This window comes from Balaenoptera borealis (assembly GCF_965194805.1).
Source record: "Balaenoptera borealis genome assembly, chromosome: 12".
Lineage (NCBI taxonomy): Eukaryota > Metazoa > Chordata > Mammalia > Artiodactyla > Balaenopteridae > Balaenoptera > Balaenoptera borealis.
Window position 1 is genome coordinate 71617320 of NC_138869.1, and position 19746 is coordinate 71637065.

Below are 19746 nucleotides of genomic sequence, written 5' to 3' on the forward strand. Positions count from 1 at the left end.
TTCACTCCCTTTGGTCCCTCTGGATCGGTTTCTCTGGCTGCCCTTGATGTCCCCTCACCCCAGACAGATCCAGCCCATGCTTTAAGTGAAACTCGCCCCCAAATAAACTCCCATCGCCTGCCCCATCTGACCAGCTCTTTTGCCATTTTCAACAGTCTGGGTTCCCTGCAGCTCGTCTGCCAGGGAGGGGGCGGTGACGGCGGTCCCCACCCAAGTTCCGCAGAGCCAGGTCTTGCCCTGCCCTTTTGCCCATGTCCTCCCCTCCCTGCCTCCTCCCCTGCATTTCCACAGCTTGCCTGGCGCGGCACCTCCCACCTGTTCACCACGTCAGTCACGAGTCTCTCCCTCTCCCCCGCCCCCTCCCCACCCAACCTACACACCGCTCTGCTAGAATAATCATTGGCAAACACTCTGCAACATGTCCATCTCCTGTTCCACAACCCAAATCCCTCCCTCCTGCTGGCCAGTCAGCCCTCGCCGCTGAGACAAGCCCTGGGGAGGCCCCTGCCCTCCTTTCTGGAGGGGACTTGCATGGACATTTCCATGGGCGCCCAGAACATCACTCAGACCTTTTCCTCCCTCCCTCAAGTCAAGTCAAAGTCAACAAGAATTATTTAAAGAAATCCTGCTAAGAGTCCTACGGTGAGACAATCCTTTTGTTATGCAAATGATCGTACCTAATTTCCCTTGTTTTGTACGTTCGTTTAAAAATCAGTTTTCCCTTCGACTGAAACATACCTCCTCCCTGCTGCTGCCCTGCCCCCCAACACACACACACACGCACACGCACACACACACACACACACACTCACACACACACACACTCACACACACACACACCCAGAGTTTCAGATTCTAGGGGACTTAGCGAGGCCTCCTTGCCCTCTGTTCAGGGCACACTTGCTTTGCACACACTGTTTCTCTAGCTTGTTATTCTTCCCTGCTCCTCCCCCCACCCCCAACCCCCAAACCCCGTGGACCCATTTTTTCCCTCTCCCTCAAAACCTTCTTCCTAGTTCCCTTCTCCAGCAGCGTTTCTCTAATTAACCTCCCTGGTCCCATCGCTTCCTCATTCTGCAGAATCCCAGCTAAGCAGCCGCAGCCTTCCAGAGCTGTGGTGCTTAGAGACCATGGAGACCACCTAATCTAACCAGATCATTTTACTGATGAGAAAACAGGCCCAGAGAGGGGGCATACTTGTCTAGGGTCACAGAGCAGGTTGGAGAAGAGGACTTAGGTCCCAAGACCCTCAACCTAGAATCTGTCCCTCTGTGTACATCACTGACCTCCTACATTGCCCAACGAGTTGTGTGTCTTTCCTTCATATTGTGGGTGGCTTCCAGATTAGGGAGAGGAGAGAAGGAAATGGGGGCTTCAAAGATGGGAGGGATTTTGAATGAAGCCTGGGGCCAAGGGGGGAAAGGGGTCCAGATTTGCCATGCTGAGTAGGAAGTAGTGGGGGGAATATGTGTAGTGGGGTGTTAGGAAGGCTGTGGGTGAGCGAGGACAAGGCTTAGAGATGTGGACTGATGCATGTGGAAGAAGGAATGGACTATCAGAGGGGCCCCTCATTCCTGCCCTAGCCCTGTTTTTGCCCGCTCCCTCCATCTTTGACATGCCCAGCGCCAGCCATTTAGTAATGACCCTCAGAATGGCACTGTGCGCTTGCAGTCTGCCCCTAATCCCCCACCAGCCCCATCTGTGCGGCCAGGGTACTACCTTGGAGCCCCTGACTTCCACCCAGAGCCCCTGCCCTCTCTAGAGCAGGGGCCTCAGGGCAGCAGCAGGAGGAGATGGCCCAAGCCACCCCACCCGGCAAGTCACCACGACGGTCCATCCCTCCCCCACAAGCCCATGCCCCCAGAAGTGGGGGTGAAGCGTTGCCGGAGAACTCACGTTCCATCCTCGTTGCTTCTGTAGAACACCAAGAAGGGGTCAGACTTCCCAAAGAAATCCTTCTTGTCCAGCTTGTTGGCACAGAACTGCATTGTGGCGACATCCTGGTGGGAAGGAGGGAGAAGAGGGGTGTGAGGCACAGAAGGCTGGAGGGGGGCCCCGCCCCTATGGGAACACAGCCCCAGGGCCTGGGGATTCTGGGCCCCAAGCCAGTTAGAAAGGACAGCAGCTCACATTGCCCCGCACCACGTGCCAGGCCCTGAGCTAACACTTCGGAGGGTCTCATTTCATCTTCAAACAACCCCACCCGGCAGGTCTGGCAGAGCAGCCGGGCAGTGAAGCAGGTGGATTCTGGAGCTGGCTGCCCCAGTTTGAATCCTGGCTCTACCACTTTGTAGCTGTGTGACCAGGCAAGGGAGGTAACCTCTCAGAGCCTCAGTTTCCCCTCTGTAACATGGGGCTGATTGCAGTACACACTTCAAAGGGCTGTGGTGAGGGCTGAATGAGATCAAGTGTGCTAAGTCTGGAGCAGAGCGCAGGCACGTCACCCACTCGGTCAAGGTTCATGCACAAGGTATCATCACTATTGTACTGAGTGGCTCAGAGAGAGGTGCAATGACTAACTCAAGCCACTCTGAGCTTGGTCACCTAACCCCAAGCCCTAACCCCAAGCCCTCGCTGGCCACATCGCCTCATTCCCTTACATGACTGTATGGTTCCTAGAGGACATTCAAGTTTAAGTATCACTTTCACATGCACTGACTCACAAGAGGCTCATCTAACTCTGAGGTAGCTATAGCTGGACCACGACCCCCCCCCCCCCATTTTACAGCTGAGGAGCCTAAAGCTCAGAGCAGGGAGCAACCCCTACAAGTTTATCAAACAGAGCCCTGGGTTTCTGACTCCCCTAACTAGTTCACGGCTTTGGCTGACCCAGACCCAACACTCAACCCAAGAGCATAAGGAAGGTACCAGGCCTAGTGAGAATCAGTTGACCTCTCCTCTCACATGGCTCCTAGCTCCTCAGCTCGCTGCAGCCAACAGGGCACTGGGCAGAGATGCCCCTGTGTCCTCCTCTTTGCCCATCCCCCTGTGATCTCTTCAACCTGAAAGCTCTGCATCCCGACAAATCAGCTGCCAACTGGCCAGAGCTCAAGGCTCTGTCAATAATCCCTGGGGCCTGGCCTGCCCTCAAGGACCAGGCCTGTCAGGAAGCAAGCCACCCAGCTCTCTCACGCTGCCCGCTTCCTCTCAGTGGCGAAGAGGGTCTCTGGAGATCAGTGTCCTACAGCCCAGTGAGGACCAAAATGGTAGCAGGGATAAAGATGCAACCTCTCACAGCTTGAAGGACATGGTCAAAGGTTGGGGCAGTGGGTATGATATAATGGTTAAGAATGTGGTCTCTGGAGCCAGGCTGCCTGCTTCCATTCCACCCCCTTACTAGCTGTGTGACCTAGGGCAAGTTACTCACCCTCTCTGTGCTCAGTTTCCTCATCTGTAAAATGGGGGTACAGGCAAGGCCTACCTCATAGGCTTGTGAGGATGAAATGAGTTAATTGAGTACAGTGCTGAGAACAGTATATTGCACACACTAAGTACTGTGTGTGCACAAGTTATGATGATTTGGATATTTCTCCCCTCCCCCCGCGCACTGTGTGTGGTCTCTGTCTCTGTCCCTGCCCCACTTCCACCTCTACCACCTCATATGCCTTCCCTCAAGGACATCTGACAACAGCAAACAGAGCATCCCTCCATTCACTTGCTCATTCATTCATTCAACAAACATTTATTAGATACCATCTATGTGGGCCTGTCACTGAACTCAGTGCTTTACAGCCTTATCATATTTAGCCCTCAGAATAACCCTTTGTTGCTTTTTACAAATGAGGATGCTGGGGGTTGGAGAAGCTAGGTAACCTGCCCAAGATCACCAGCTCGCAACTGGTGGAGCAGAAATTCAACATGTATGAACTCAACATGATTTCAAAGTCATGCCTCTTCCAGCACAGAGCACACTATAGTTCACGTGGCCCGCTTCCCTGTATCTTTAGAGTTGCTGATTTCTTCTGACTCGGGTCAGGGCTGGACTCAGGTTAGCCTGGGCTGAGAGGGTCTCCTGAAGGGAGGCCCTGAGGGGCAGTGCTGGGGCACAGTGGCCAGCACACGGAGGCGCCCAGGTAATGATGGCTTTTATCATGTCCCTCAGCATCGCCCACCTGAGAGGGACAAGGAGGCCAGATTGGGGGATTCCAAGGCCTAGAAGCCCCAGGAATCTGAGAGCCTCCTGAGAAATCTAGGACTTCAGACCTGGAATAGAGAATGGCTGACTTATCAAGCACTTACTCGATGCCAGGTGCTGTGTTAAGCCTTCTGTTTACATACATTATTTCACTGAGTCCTCATTATAACAGTATGAAGTAACTCCTCTAGTCTCCCCAGTTTACAGATGAGGAAACTGAGGCTTTTAGAGGTCGTCCAAGATCACACAGTGGTGGTAACAAAGGCAGTTAGACTTCAGGGCTTTCCCTCACACCCTCCCAGAAAGATCTCTAGTCTTCTAAGTCCATCCCCAGCAGTCACTAACTTTCCCAGGGAGAAAGTTCCAATCCCATCTCATTCTGGATGGAGGGAGCACTTTAAATGCCATCCTGGGGAGTTCCATCCCAAGGCCTAGAAAGAGGAGGAAGCCTAGGACCTGGTAGGCTTCTCCCGGCACTGGCTATATAATTTGTGGGACCCAGTAAAAAGGGAAAATGTGAGGTCCTTTGTTCAAAGAGTATTAAGAGATTTCAAGACTGTAACAGCAGAGCATTAAACCAAGAGCAGGTCCTGTGTGACTGAACAGATCACATGCCCATAAAGTGGGCCCTGGCTCCTCCCCATGGATGGAACCATCAGCGGCATCAGAAAACAGACCAGACTTTGCTGAGTAGGAGCCCCAGCAAGGAATGCAAAGCTCTGAGTTCTAGTTTGCCCCAGCAGTCCTTCAAGCCCTCTGAGCCTGTTTCATCTATAAAGTGATGCACTGTACAGGATGATCACCACTGTCCTTTTCAGCTGGGCGGTTTAGGTTTTGGTGCTGATGCCACAGGGAGCATACTGGGAAAGGGGTGGCATCTGGGGAAGGCTGGTGCTCAGGGGACAGTCTGGGAATCCAGGATCCCTCCAGCCTCCCCAGGCATAGCTTGGTGGTTATCACAGTGACCTCTCCCACGTCTGGAGGTCACCTGTGTGACACCTTCTCCTGAATGAACACAGGCAAGCCGCACACGACACCTATACTGGTTGACTACGAAATACACACATATATTTGAAACAACCAAAACAGATGCCACAAAATCCAGAGGCTAATCTCTTATTTTTCCTTCCTAGGAGAACCCCTGTGAGCCCTGCAAGATCAGGGAGGGGAGTAGGAATATCAGAAAAATATTAATGAAGAACTTAATAGACCCTAACTTCCAGGACTATTTAGTGCTCCCCTGGGAGGGCCACGGTCCCAGCACAGCACCTGACAGAGAGAACAGTACAAAGGAGCCACAGACACCTGGTTGGAACCCCAGCTCTGCCATCTACTAGCTGAGCAGCCTGGGGCAAGCAATTTAACCTAAGTCTTGGTATTCTCCTCTGGAAAAATGAAGTAATAATGCCTCCTGTGAGACTGTTGGGAAGACCAAGGGAGATGATATATGTTAAGTACCAGTCCACAGTGCCCAGCATAGAACAGCTAAAAGAATAGAAGCCAACACTCGCCGAGTGCCATCTACTCCTGGGCTGACCCATATGGAATTGCCAATGTTCAACTCGTGTTTATCTACGATAACTACAATCGTTATTCCCATTTTAAAGCTGAGGAGACTGAGGCACAGAGAAGTTAATACCCTTTCCTGAAGCTACAAAGCTTAGTAAGAGGAGAAGCTTGGATTGAAACAAGACAGTCTGGCTCCAAAGATTAATAACTGAGATTCCAAATGATGACCCCGAATCATCAAGATAAGTCTAATTATGTTCTGTAGCCTCAGTTTGAGAAGTCAGAGAAGTGTGAAATCCATTTTAGAAAAGTCTCCTCTATGCAAGCTAGTTAAAAAAAAAAAAGACTGACTCTGAAATTCATCTAACTGGAAACATCCTCCAGTGAGCCACATCTCATTCCCCCACACCACCCCCATGGCAAATATGTGTGAGGCATTGCTGGGGGCTTATTTCGTTCTTCAACCTGATCTGCCTTCCCTAACACCACCCAGACCCAGAAACATTCGCCAAAAGCCCATTATGATAAACTGTATGGGGCCATTGTCAAATCCATGGGCATAAGACAGAACTTCAGAGAGCTTTCTAGGCTATAACCAAGGAAAGCTTCCTCCCTAATGGGTGTGTGGCCCATGGGGAGCCCGTGAGACAAGGAGCATGGAGCTGCTTGGGGACTTGCTTTTGAAGGTGCCTCTGGGTTATGTCAATAGTCCTATTTACTATGCTTCAACTGTTCCCCTTAAACAAGGGTTAATGAATGAATCAACCCTTGATATACATGTGACCCCAGGAAGAGGCTAGGGAAGCGGCAATAAAATGCACTGGGCCAGCAGGATCAGGGAGCAGCAAATTCTGGCTGAGGGTCAGAGGTCCTGCTGTTTGACATTCTCAGCCTGAGAGTGGGGCTCTCTGAACACATGATATGCCTTTCCCAAACCAGAAGCATCTCTGGAATCAACTGCAGAGATGATAAAACAGCTCCTGCAATATATAATTTTCTGCAATTTCTGCCTTTTCACCCTATCTTTTAAAAAAGCATATTAAGTTCTTCTAAAACAGCAGGATTGCCTCAATTTGCATCTTTCCGCATGTTAATCAGGCTGCTTGGGAGACCACAGCAAACAGCCTTTCTCTCTGGGGTGGTGGCCTGGCCCACTCCAGCATGTTAGGCCTCCCTGACCCAGGAGGTCAGCAAGTGGGCTGAAGGCTGGGAGAGGGTAGCAACACCCGGGGCGGGGAGGAGAACAGAAGGCTGCTCTGGCTTCCGTCTTGCTGGCAGCCCCCAGGATCAGAGCAAGGATAAGGCAAGTGCAAAATTTAAGGGACTCCAAAAATCTCAATAATCAAAGATTTTAATGTGATATTTTTTTAAAAAGATTTTTTTGATGTGGACCATTTTTAAAGTCTTTATTGAATTTGTTACAATATTGCTTCTGTTTTATGTTTTGGTTTTTTGGCCTCGAGCCATGTGGGATCTTAGCTCCCCGACCAGGGATCAAACTCGCACCCCCTGCATTGGAAGGCGAAGTCTTAAACACTGGACTGCCAGGGAAGTCCCTAATGCGATATTTTTAAAAATCAAAATCAATGCAAAAATCCATGATACATAAAATATCAAAAATCTAAATAAAGCCATTTTACAAATGAAGAAACTGAGGCACACAGAGGTCAGGTAACCTGCCCAGGGTCACATAGCTCGTAAGCAATGGCATTTGGTCTGGATCCAGAGCCCAAGTTCTTAACCACTTTGCCCTACTGCTCACACGCTGTACCCTAAGAAGCACTTTTAAATAGATGGTGGAACCATGGTGACATTTACTGTCTTCTCTTTAATATTTGCTGCATTTTCCAAATTTCCTGGAATTAGTACATTGTCTTTTTTAGTCTGAAAAAAGAAGACATTGATTAAAAAGAAAAAACCTATGTGGGAAAAGGATCCGAAAAAGAATGGATATATGTATATGTATCACTGAATCACTTTGTCGTACACCTGAAACTAACACAATATTGTAAATCAACTATACCCCAATATAAAATAAAAATTAAATTAAAAAATAAAAATAAAAAGAATCATTAGCCACAACTCTGAAATTTAGCGTTCCAGTAGAGAGAAACACAACTCAGAGCTGGGGGTGATTCTGTGACCAGTGACCTTCAGAAGGGCTTCTGCATTCACAGAGGGGCCCAGAGCCCCAGCCCACCTGGATAAGACTGCAGAAGCAGGAGACCTAGGGTGTAGGCATTCAGGGATAGAAGCAAAGACCCCATAGGCTAGAGTTTATTCTAATGCAGATGGTGAGTATTAAAGTTGGTCTAGGAGACTAGGCCTGTCGCTACACATTGATGGGAATAACCACCTTGAGGTCAAGCTGGTTTTTCTCTGCTGTCTTAATGACTGACTTCTCAAGCAATCCAACAGTTGTGTAACTGTTGATTTGGTCATTCAGAGGCTGAATAGTCCAGATTGACCGTTTTTCCTCCTGCTCACTGAGCCTGTGTGTCTGGGATACTAACCAAAATCCATCAACTAAAGTTCAAAGGAAAATGGAACAATTCAGCTATGAGGATGTTCACTGCAGTATTAATTATACTGTTTCCTTTAAGAGAATAGCTTTAATAAATTATGGCCCATCCATAAACAGAAAAATGATATACAGCTATTAAAAATGTCTTCCAAGAATATCTAGTGACATGGGAAAATAAATCTGGTTACCATATTCTACTAATTATAAGAAAAAACTATATATTTGTACGCCCAGAAAAAAAAACCTTGGAGGAAATGCATCAAAATGTCAACAGTGATTATCTCTTGTTGATGTTTCTATTCTTTGTATTTTCCAACTGTCTGTTAGAAACATGTTATTTTTCTAGCATCAGGAAAAATGTTTTTGTTTTGTTTTCTTTCATTCTGTTTTTTTTTTAACCAGAAAGAAAGATAATTTCTAAGACCAAAACATTACAAATTAACTTTTTTAAAAGGTGATGTCTGAATCCTGATCATTTATCATGCAGGACACTTACACCCGTGCTGGCCACACACACATTTTTCCCAAACATCAACCTGCATATTCTGACACTCAGAAAACCTTCACCACTTCACCCCACTTCACCTTACCTCTTTCTTCTTATCTTTCTCCCTTCCTCCCAGGACTCTTCCTGAGCCTCCCATATAGAGACACTGGGCTCTCTCTGAAGTTTGTCTTTAGAACAATGAGAGTTCTGACTTTTAACAGGATTCAAAGCTAAGCTCCCCGGCCACAAGGTCCCACACAACCTGGCCCCCACACTCACCCACACCCTTGCCTCTCTGATGTCACTCATCACTCTTCTCCTGTTCCTGGGCCTTTGCAAGAGCTAATCTCTTTGCCTGGATCCATCTTCCCCCAGGTAGCTGCAAGGGCTCATTGCCTCACCTGTATGTATTTTGGAACAGCGTATAGTACATCCATGAATTTTCCTTCAGGATACTAAAGAGTGCTATAAAATATTTGTTATAAAAAAGAGGCAGGGTTGAGGACCACTGCTGTACTGTGATTGATTGCTGGTTGGCAATTTCTGTCTCTCATACTAAATTGGAAACTCTGGGAGGGCATGAACTGAGCCAAAGCATATCTGATGAAATGAAATGAATGAATACACGAGCAGGCTGGTGATACCTAAAAGGGGCGGGGGAGGGGCAGCTGCAGTGTGAAGCTTTGACTCCCTTGGCTTGTGAGAGGTGAGCCACACTTTGGCCAGTGTGTGCAGGGACCTGACTGGGAGGCAGTGAGAATGTGCATCCGGCCAGGATCTCCTGGCTCCAGAGCAAGGCTGGTCTGGGTGGCTGGCAGCCCTAAGGGTAGCTAAGGGTCTGGGGAGGGGAAGGCAAGGAGCTCTCTGCTCCCTGCACCCTCAACAACCCCCTGCCTCTCTCCAGAAGCCCAGCCACTCACCATGCCTGCTAAAGGCTACTGGCCTGACAAAGACCACAAAGCCCACAGCTGTTCCATGTACCATGAAGACTCGGGACTTCCCTGGGTGAGGGAAAGACTCCCTGAACCAAGGCTTGGGCTAGAATCCTGCAATCTTAGGCAGGTCACTTCAACCTCTCTGCATGTGTACACTGGGTTACTCACACCTACCCAGGCCTGAGCCCCATGGTGACAATCAAATAGACTGTTAACATGAGAGTCTTGGTCAACTCTGAGGACTATGCAAATATTGCTCAGTATTACACAGAAAAATCATTGTTTTACTGATGAGCATAATGAATTCTTTGGTCATTCAGAGCCCCTTCAGGAGATTAACTCGTCGTTGTCAACATCAAGCATCACTGAATAATATTTTGGATCAAATTCGGATTGTTGGAACTTTCTTGGTATTTAAATTCCAGATGAGAAGGGTTTTTCTATAACCCATCAAAGCACGCTGGTGACCCGCTGGAGTCTACTCTAATCCTTTGCTGGTCCCTGCCCGCCCACACCATCCCCATGGATGAAGGGAGGGTTTGTCTGCTTTGGCAGAATATATTCATTTGAGCAGGAAGCCCTGCTCTGGTGAAAAACCATCTCTCAGACTCCACCCTCTTCCTTTGATCCTCCTACTGAATGCTGGAACGACAGAAGCAAAGCCGTTCAGATGTAATTATTTTAATTCAGCCAGATGCTGGGAATTAGTCTCTTTTCCTTGCAAGTATTCTAGGGAAAGACAGAACTCAGCCAAAGATGCCCCAAAAGAAAAGGAGCTGACAATATCAAGAGGAAGGGAGGGAGCCCCCCCCCAAACCCCACTTGCTCTGAAACAGCTTAAATCAAAGAAACTGCTGTCATCCCTGGATGAAGGAGGGGAAGGGAGGAGTGGGGAAGGAGGAGGAGGAGGCAGAGCCTAATGGGTATTAAACTCAGACTGTTTACCAATCCCAGAAAACTAGACCAATAACAGCACCCAGCACTGTCTACAGCTTTAGAATTTCCAAAGCACTTTCACTTACATTACTTTAATTATAAACTAGGGAGGAAGTCACCGACTGAGTTATAAGCATGGGGGCAAACTGAATCTAGGCTTCAGGGAATTCAGATTCAACCTTTCCCAGACACCCACTAGGAGCCCAGCCCCTGCTAGGCACAGTCACCTTCACGATCTCCTTTAATCCTCACAGCCAGCCTATCAGCCCCAGCATACATGTGGAGAAACTGAGGCTCAGGAAGCTTGAACAGAAGCTCTAATCTACACATCAGCTGCATTCTCTCCCTTGTTGGGACTCTAACAGCGTTGAGGTCGCCAGCACGTATAGGCATAGGAGTTTTCATCATCACCTGCTACTAAACATTTGGTTTGTGTTTCCTATTCATTCAGTCACAGATTCACGAAAGAAGCCCTGTGATCACCTACTGCACGCCACGCCCTCTGCTGGGTGTATACGAGGGGGAGGTTTAGTCCTGCGGTCAAGTTCCTCCAGACCCACTGAGGTAAACAGACAAGTAGAGAAACCAGATTGAGCAATTGTGTTTGAGATGATTTGGTCATTGTTATACTGCCCTGTCCTAACAATTCTGTGTCTTATTCTCCAACTGGAAGCCCCTGACAGCAGAGTTTGGGACACTACAGCCTAGTCATTAAAGACCCTGGCTCTAGGACCAGACTGCCTGGGTTCACATCTCTTCTACTCAGTGGCTGTGTGATCTTGGGCAGGTCCCTTAACCTCTCTGTAAAATGAGGACCATAATACATCAGATATTATAATACATCATTCTACGGATACATATATCAGATAAATAAACTGATACTATACACCACTTAGCGCAGTGTCTGTCTCAGAATAATCGCTCAATTAATGTTGGCTAACAATTTATACCTCCATACATACCAGTAGTTCTCAAAGTATGGACCAGGAACCCCCAAGGGAGTCCACGAGGCCAAAGCTATTTTCATAATAATGCTGATAAGACATGGCGTTTTCTAGAAGTTATCCAACAGTGATATCATAACAGATTGACTGCAGAAGCTGATATGAGAACCCAGCTCTTCTGTTAAGCCAGACGTTAAAGCGATTTTTTTTAATATAAAGCAAAGCACCCTTCTCACTAAATGACTTTTATTTTGGAAAATACAGTTATTTTTCAAAAAAGATGTTACTTCTGTTAACCTATAATGGGTTAAACTATTGTTATTTTTAAATGAATTAATACATAATTTAAATTACTTTTTTTTTTTTTTTTGGCCGCACTGTGCTGCTGCATGTGGGATCTTAGTTCCCCAAACCAGGGATTGAACCTGCGCCCCCTACAGTGGAAGCGCGGAGTCTTAACCACTGGACTGCCAGGGAAGTCCCTCAATTTTAACTTCTAATATGGTAAATACTGATAGCTAATGGATACAATAGTTATACTGCCTTCCCAGGAAGGTCAGAAAATGCTGTTTCTCCTCATCCCTCCCAGGCCCTCTAATCTGAGCTGGATCCAGCCCCATAGGAAGCTGAGTTCCCAGGTTACCCCAGAATTGGTCTTGTGCTCACACTGTCGCTGTCTCCTTTTCTCCTTATGACCGTCTATGTTCTCACCTGTGGCTCCTAATTAACCTAAGGGGCATGCAAGCCTGGGTAGTTTAGGGGAATAAGCCTGGGTTTCAGAATCAGGCTGACCTGGATTAGAACCCTGGCTCTACCACTTATTGTCCTTGAACAGGTGATTAGCCTCTCTGAACCTCACTTTCCTCAACCATAAAATGGGAATAACAATGGTTACCCTACCTCTTAGGATTGTTGTCAGAAGTAGTGATAACATGTAAAATGCCCAGACATTGACAGACAGAAACTATCATCATTACTGCATTTTATCAGCATTATTAACTATTGGGTCCCCTGAGCCCCTTCTTCGGTGCTCGGCTACATGCCAGCTGTCCCCATCTCCTTCTTTTCCACGGTGCCACAGAAGAAGCAAAACCAAGGGCTGCCTAGGATTGCAGACTCTGGCTTCCCAACACACACACACACACACACACACACACACACACACACACACACACCACATGCTCTCACTCCCTCAGCCCCATGCAGGGGTGTCACTCTACTCCAGAGCTAAAAGTGAAATATGACGACTAAATGCCAAGCACCCAGGCTCCAAGACTGAAAAGGCCCCTCTGTTGCCAGTGTCAGTGCCAAGGCAGTCTTGGCTCAAGGACAAGTGAGCGGTGGCCATGATGGGGAGTGGACCAGGGCTCCCAGCCCAGCTCTGCTGCTGACTGTGGGCGAGTTTCTTCCTGTCTCTGGGCCTCAGCTCAGCTGTAAAAAGGGAAGACACCTTCTAGTTCCGATGTTGTGGACTTCTACGACAGCCAGGTCAGACTGAGGAGCCCTGTCTTCCCCCAGTCCCTCCAACGACACATAACGACCCTGTGGTCCCAGGGTCACAGAGAGGCCAGCTTGCTCTCTGTCACTGCTTCATCCCCACCCCCACCAGGTCCTGTCCTGGAGTCCCTCAGCCACTCACCCTGCAGTTGCTGAGCTCCTCAGCGGACAGGATGATGGTGCCACATTTCTTCCCTGGGACACCACTGGGAGAGGAGAAGATGAAAGAATGGAAAGTCAGACAAAGACAGAGACACAAGCCTGAACTCTCCCTGAATCAGCCCTCTTCATCCTCCTCCCGCCCCCACCGACCATCCAGCAGATCTGCCCCAAAGCCCCTAAGAAGACAGAGTCTCCTGTGGCCTAGGGCACTGCTTCCTGGGCCAGGCCCCCAGGCCTGGAGCTGCCCCGCCCCCTGCTCCCCAAGAGCCCGCCAAGAAGGGTACTGTCTGCAGTGAAAGTCCTAGAATTGGAAAAGCATCCAGACTCACCCGGAGGCTTCCAGACCAGTGGTCCTCAAACTTTCCATCCAAAGACCACTTCTGTGGGCAAAAGACCTCGTGGGCTAGCCACCCCACCCTGCGCCCAGCTGATCCCCAGAGTCCCGGAACATTCCAGCTCTGAGCCACTCTGATTCATCATAGGTGGGAGAGCAGTAAGAGGGGGTAAAGCAGGAGGACTGGTATACTCTTGGTGGCAGTTTGCTGGGCCCTCTCCCATGGCTCCCTCCCCTTAAACTTCTTGGCTGGGGTCTCTCTGGGGGAGAGAGATCCCGGCCAACCATGTGCGTCCTCTGTGAGGGAGGCAACCAGGACATGAAGTCAGCCCACCCAGAGAATCCCCTCTAGGAGGGCAATTCCCAGGGTGGGGCTCTACCCAGGGGATCTGCACTACCTCTTCCTTTGATCAGGAGGGACCCCTCCCCCAGGCACCAGCCCATCCCACTCCGATGTTCAGGACTAACCCAGGGGGGTCCCAGTGCAGCCAGGGGCCACTGGAAGGGAGAAGAAAATGGCATGTTGTCCAGTAGCTGTGTGACTTTGGGCTCACTACTACACCTCTCTTGAGTCTCAGTTTCCTGGCCCATAAAATGGGTGTAATTGTAGCATCCATTTTACTAACTAATATGCACACACACAGTGCCTGGCACAGAGAAGGCCCTCAAGAGCACCATTTCTCTCCCTGCCCGGTTTCCTTTACAATTGTGCAAAGCTGATAAAATCCAGCCCCACACTTGGGCCAGCCTCAGGGCCACCAGCATGTTGACTGTGGATCACATTTTGAGAACCACTGATGGAGCTCTCCCCCGTGCCAGCTCTTAAAGGGAGAGGTTCTCAAACAGGGGAGGCATGGGAGCTGGCCCTGAGGGCTGATGAGACAGCCCAAATCTCTCCAAATCAGGTGAGCAGAGCAGGGGCTGCATCTCGAGGTTCCCCTGCCATAGGCAGGTGGCAGTGCCTGCCAGCTTGTCCCCCTAGACTTGGGCAGCTGATCTGAGTAACCCAAAGCCCCTCCCTACCTCCCCCGCCCCCCAATCTGGCCCTCCTTGCTAGTAAAGATTGATTTGTTTGACCAGGGAGATAGAATCCTCACACCAGCCTCCTCTGTCCAATGGTTCTCCATCTGCTCCTCTCTTTGCCTCTTAGCCCCTCTTCTATTTCCAATCTTTCCTTCTACGCTCTCAGCCCCAATCTGCTCCCACCCGCTCGCTCGGCCTCTCTCTCTCTCTCTCCCTCCCTCCCTCTCTCTGGTCTTTCTTGCTCTCCCTTTCTGTTTCTCTCTCTGACTCCTGCTCCCTCTCCAATTGTTGCTTCTCTACTCTTCTTATAAACCAGCATCCATATACTTCCTGGGTTGTGAGCATCCCTGGGTCCCCTGAAGGCCTCTTTCCCACATCCCGCTAGTCTGGTGGCCAATCCAGCTGCTGGGACCCCAACTTCTAGGAGCCCTCTGCAAAGGCCAGTGGAGCTTTGCTTACTCAGCCAAAATGCTCGTCTCCAGAGGCACCTCCAGGCTGGTCCCCCAAGCAGATGTTCCCTACCCTGGCTTCCCCACCCCTGCCAGGTGAGGACCCTTTCTCCAACCAGGAGAGGAAAGGGAAAGAGTGGGAGGGTCTTTGTTGCCATATCTGCGTGACGCCAGCCAAAAGCAGATGTTCAGGGTGGGGGCTGAGGGAACAAGGCCAGCCCACCGCAGCTGGTAAGCAAATGCGGAAAGTAAGGATTTAGCAGAAGCCACTCTGTGAGCAGGCTGACATCCAGCAGTGGAAGCAATGGAGAAGACGGGGAGGAGATGAAGAGAAGAGAGGGGAAGGGTTAGAGGAGGTGGGAGGTGGAAGAAAACTGGCCGGGGGAGAGGAAGGGAAGGAAGAGTGCCCAGCCCCTGCTGATTCCCAGAAACAGCCCCTACCTCTAAGCCCCACCCTGCTCCCTGAAGTCCTATGAGCCACTGGGGTTGGGGATGAGGGAGCTCTAGCCTGGACGGGGGGAGGGCCAGCTGCGGAGTGGCCCAAAGTGCCACTTTAGGAGGGACCCAGGACCCTCTCTGTGTCCCTGACCAGGGCTGAAGGCACAGTGGTAGGAGCAGGGACTGGGCCAGGGCTCTGAGGCCCTCTCTGCAGAGCTGGCTGAATGTCTGAGGACTCCAGGGCCAGAGATGTCTGGTGGCCTACCCGTTGGATACAGCTGGCATGGGTTTGCCTGTCCTGGAATTCAGGCTGAATGCTCCTATTCTGTGGAGAGAGAGAGAGCAGGTCATGAGCTGAGTACCCCCATCCTGAGAGGCCAGAGCACTCGGCATCTAGATTCTTGGAGACGGGTTTCTGTTCTGGGTCAAACATCAAAACAGGACCAAGAGCCACAGGCCAGAGGAAGGAGAGGTCTTCTTCCCAAACCTTGTTGTGAAGCCCTGGGCAGCTCCAACCCCAGGGGTTCTCAAAGTGTGGACCCCAGGCAAGCAGCATCACAGCCCCTAGAAATGTGTTAGAAATGTAAATTCTCAGGCCCTTGCCCAGACCTGGGGTTGGAGCCCAGTAGTCTGTACTAAACAAGCCCTCCAGGTGATGCTGATGCCTGCTACAGTTTGAGAACCTCTGCTCTACCTCTTTGAGCTTCAGTGTTCGGGCTGTGAAATGGGGAGATTGCTGAGCTAATCACATGAGGCCATGGAGACAAAAGACTGTCTGGTTCAGAATAGATGCCCAATGAAAGGGAGCCATTCATAGGTCTAGCCTGGGAGACAACTAGACTTAGACACATGAAAACTTCATGTGTCTTCAGTGGGGAGAGTAGATCCCCCCTCCTTCACCAACACCCAGCATCTCGACATTTTAGATCCCGCTTACCCTTTAAGGCTCCTACCACTAGCCATCCCCTACCCCAAGTCTTCCTTGATCCCTCCTGAAGGTGTGTCCCTCCACCAAAGGTGGGCCAGGGGACAGCACAGACCCAAATAACTCATGTGCATTTGATCCAGGCTGTGGGGAGCTGAGAGGGGCAGACACAAACTCACTCCTGGGACCCCAAACTCTATAAACTTCAGAGCCCCAAAACATAAGTTTACTCCCTGTTCTCAATAAATGATAGCTATTTATCACTATTTTCTGTGAACCCAGAGGAGGAGACCTTTGGGGGGATAGTGAGGCCTTTCTGGGGACCCTGAAGTTACCACATAGTTACTGGGGGTCAGAGACAAGGGCCTGGGAGAGAGACCACCCCCCCCACACACACAATAACACATTCTGCAGTTATTGATCACGGTGAGGGGACAGCATCCAGTGTGAACTTGGCAGAAGCAAGTGGGGGGCTTTTCTGCCCACCCTGCCCTATGACCTGGACACTTGTCCTAGTGTGCAGGCCTCTCTTGCCTGGGCCCTACTCCTGGGACTTCCTGAAACAGGGACAAGAGAGGTCACCCCATCACCTGGCCAACCTGGCTGGTCCCTGAAGCCACCCTCAGGCTCCACTGTGAGAAGCCTTGGGACTCCACATCCCAGAGCCTGCTCAGTGTAATAACAGTCTTCCCCTAAAAGCACTTAAAACCCTATGATGCAGGGGCAGGGCAGGATAGGGAGGGCCTCACCATGCCCAGCTCTGGCCTCAACAAGGTATGAACAATCTGAGGAATACTCTTTGTGAGTAGATCCCTGGGTTCAAATCCCAGCTCTTCTACTTCCTAGCTGTGTGGCCTTGGGCAAATCAATTTCCCTCTCTGGGCTTCAGTTTCTTCCCCTGTACAATGATGGGGTGGGGTGTGGGAGTGGGGTAGATAGTATCTCAGGCCATGCTAAGGAACATGGGGTTCTAATAACTGAGCCAGGGTCCCTCCAAGATAACTGGGTTAAAAGCCCTGCAAGGGCAAGGCCCACGAGGTCTCCTTATTTTCGATTGTCTGTTATGCCTGGCTGACTGCTTTGCCCCTCCCCTGAGCCAGCCCTCAGCAAGGATGAATAGGAAGTTGGCCCATCACTGAGGAAGCAAACCAGACAGGTCCCACTCCCCTGAACACTTACGTGAGGGACTTCTCCAGGCGGCTCCCAGGGGACCCCACAATCTCTCCAAGGGTGCAGAAGGCCTGGCCCAGAAAATCCTGCACATCCAGAGTACAGAAAAGACCACTGTCACCCACTCTGCTCACAGCCATCCCACCTCCCCCATCACCCCACCCCTGGAAGTATGAGGGCTCTGAAATGACAGGATGCAGCATCAGACACACTCTGTGTCACAGTGAAGCCCAAGGCCAACTCAGAGTTTGGCATTTAAGAGACTTTCAGAATTGCTGGGCAGGCACTGGCAGAACTCACGTGTTTGGATAAATCAGGACTCTTGGAGTCAACGTCATATCTGCAGGGAACACAGAGAGATGGTGAAGGCAGCTGGGGCATCCTGCCCCAAATTGCCTGGCTTCTTGAGCTGAGCCAGGACCCCTGCTCCCCCAAAACCAGGCACCAACACAGTGGATATTTCTGGGAGTAATAGCAGGGAGATGCAAATGGGAGCCTTCTAAGGTGCTAGTCTGTCTCCTGATCTGGGTGGTAAATGGATATCAAAATGCATCATTGGGGTAGCGCTATTAAGATTTGGGCACTTCACTATATATAAGTCATACCTCGTTAAAAATTGAAAAAATAAAATAAACTTGCTCTGCCACCTTGGCTGGTTCACAGGTACCCAAGCCACCCTGCTCTTCACTGACTGTTCTCCCATCTTCCCAGCTAAGGCTCAGCTGCCCTTGGACTTCAGTACCTTGCCTTTGACCTTCCCTGGTTGTTCCCTTTTGCCCAGGCCTGCCCAACCTGCCCTCAGGCCTGGGCACTCAAGAAAGAGGGAGGCATGAATACCTGTACCTCAGCCCGCCACAGGCAGCTGATCCTGCAGCTGGGCACCTCCCTTCACCTGGGGCCGGCTCACCCACAGCCTCACCTGCAGCCCTTCCCTCCTGCATCCCGCCTCTACTCACACTGGCCATCTGTGTAGCCAAACAGTCATTCTAGGTACAGACAACTCCTGCTGAGGGGCAGTCGTCATTGTGCCAGTCCCCTTCCCTGAGCACTTCCTCTCTCCAAAGTGTCACCAGGTGACTTCACTACAATGGGCTGCATTGACTGCTCTGGGCCTCAAGTCCTCCTATCACTGCCTCCAAAGTCATTTCCTTTCACTGCATGTTTTTCCTTTGCTCTCTCAGGTGCCAACCCCTCTTTTCTTCCCCACTCAGTTCACAATTCTCTAGGGCACAGTCCTTTCTAATCACCCTAGACCCCGAAAAAACAACAAAACACCACTCCTCCACCTGCTCATCAGACTAAAATCCCACCATCATCTTTAACCTCAGGAGAGGGGCACTCTGCATCTTCGTGATAAACACACAGATGCTTTGAGCCCCATCAGCCAAGTTACCTCTGCAGGAGGGGAACTGGAGGGGACCCTCTCCCAGAACAAGCTTTGACAGAGGGAGAGGTCAATGGGGAGCTGGGGGGAAAAGGGTTCCCCAGAATTAGAGCTGGGTTGCCCCCAAGATCTTTCCTCAACACCCCCCCGAATCAGGTAGCTTGCCCAGCACCCTCCCACACTGAGACAATGGGGGGGGTGCATTTGTTCCCCCTCCCCACCTCCTTTCCACCTCCTGATGAAGATGGGGCTGGATTCAGCTAATTGTCACTTTTATCCCAGGCCAACCCTGGGTTCCTCTACTATCACAGCTCCCCCCTACCTTCCCTAGTGAGGAAACTCCCGCCCCACTACAGGTCCTGTAGCCCCACCTCCCAGCCATGGTTCCTTCCCCAGCTCCATCCTCAGCACGATCTTCTACTTACAGGTCAAAACGGAGGTTCTGCTTCTCCTCGAAGAAGTAATCCACGATGAATTTGCGCACAAAGTCGGGATTGAGTGTGTTGTCGATGACTTCAGTGCGTCCGAACTACAAGAGGAGATGGGGCGTGGATCGCACGGCCAGGCTGGTGGAACAGGGAAGCACTGGGCTCGGAGCCCCTCAGTCCTGAACCCCGTAATGATGGAAGCCACACCTCTCCCAGCTCCTGCCCCACCCCCCCCATCAAGGGGAGAGCTCCCACATCTACAGTGGAAGCCGTCCACCTATGGCTCCAATCTCCAGTGTCACTTTATTCTCCCTTTCTCTATATAGGCTCCACTCAAGTGAGATGGTTTTGATACCTGGATACCTGAGCAGGCCCTTCACTTGCTCACCTCACTGCCTTTGCCTAGGCTGTGTCCTCCACCAGGCCTCCCCTTCTCAGTCAATGGCACATCCTCCACTCCTTCAAG

General features: G+C 50.4%; 1 protein-coding gene across 4 annotated transcripts in view; it reads right to left on the reverse strand.

Annotated features, from left to right (window-relative positions):
* Positions 1-19746, reverse strand: part of CPNE5 (copine 5) — a 99383-nt gene that overhangs the window by 38363 nt on the left and 41274 nt on the right. For 3 of the 4 annotated variants that reach the window (XM_082346699.1, XM_082346697.1, XM_082346696.1), the window contains exons 4-10: positions 19278-19381; positions 17769-17808; positions 17478-17554; positions 15639-15698; positions 13459-13509; positions 13110-13173; positions 1897-2000 (exon numbers count right to left, since the gene is read on the reverse strand). In XM_082346699.1, coding sequence (XP_082202825.1) covers positions 1897-2000; positions 13110-13173; positions 13459-13509; positions 15639-15698; positions 17478-17554; positions 17769-17808; positions 19278-19381 — 500 coding nt within the window. The remainder of the gene's footprint in view (positions 1-1896; positions 2001-13109; positions 13174-13458; positions 13510-15638; positions 15699-17477; positions 17555-17768; positions 17809-19277; positions 19382-19746) is intronic. The other variant, XM_082346698.1, reaches the window with a different exon arrangement.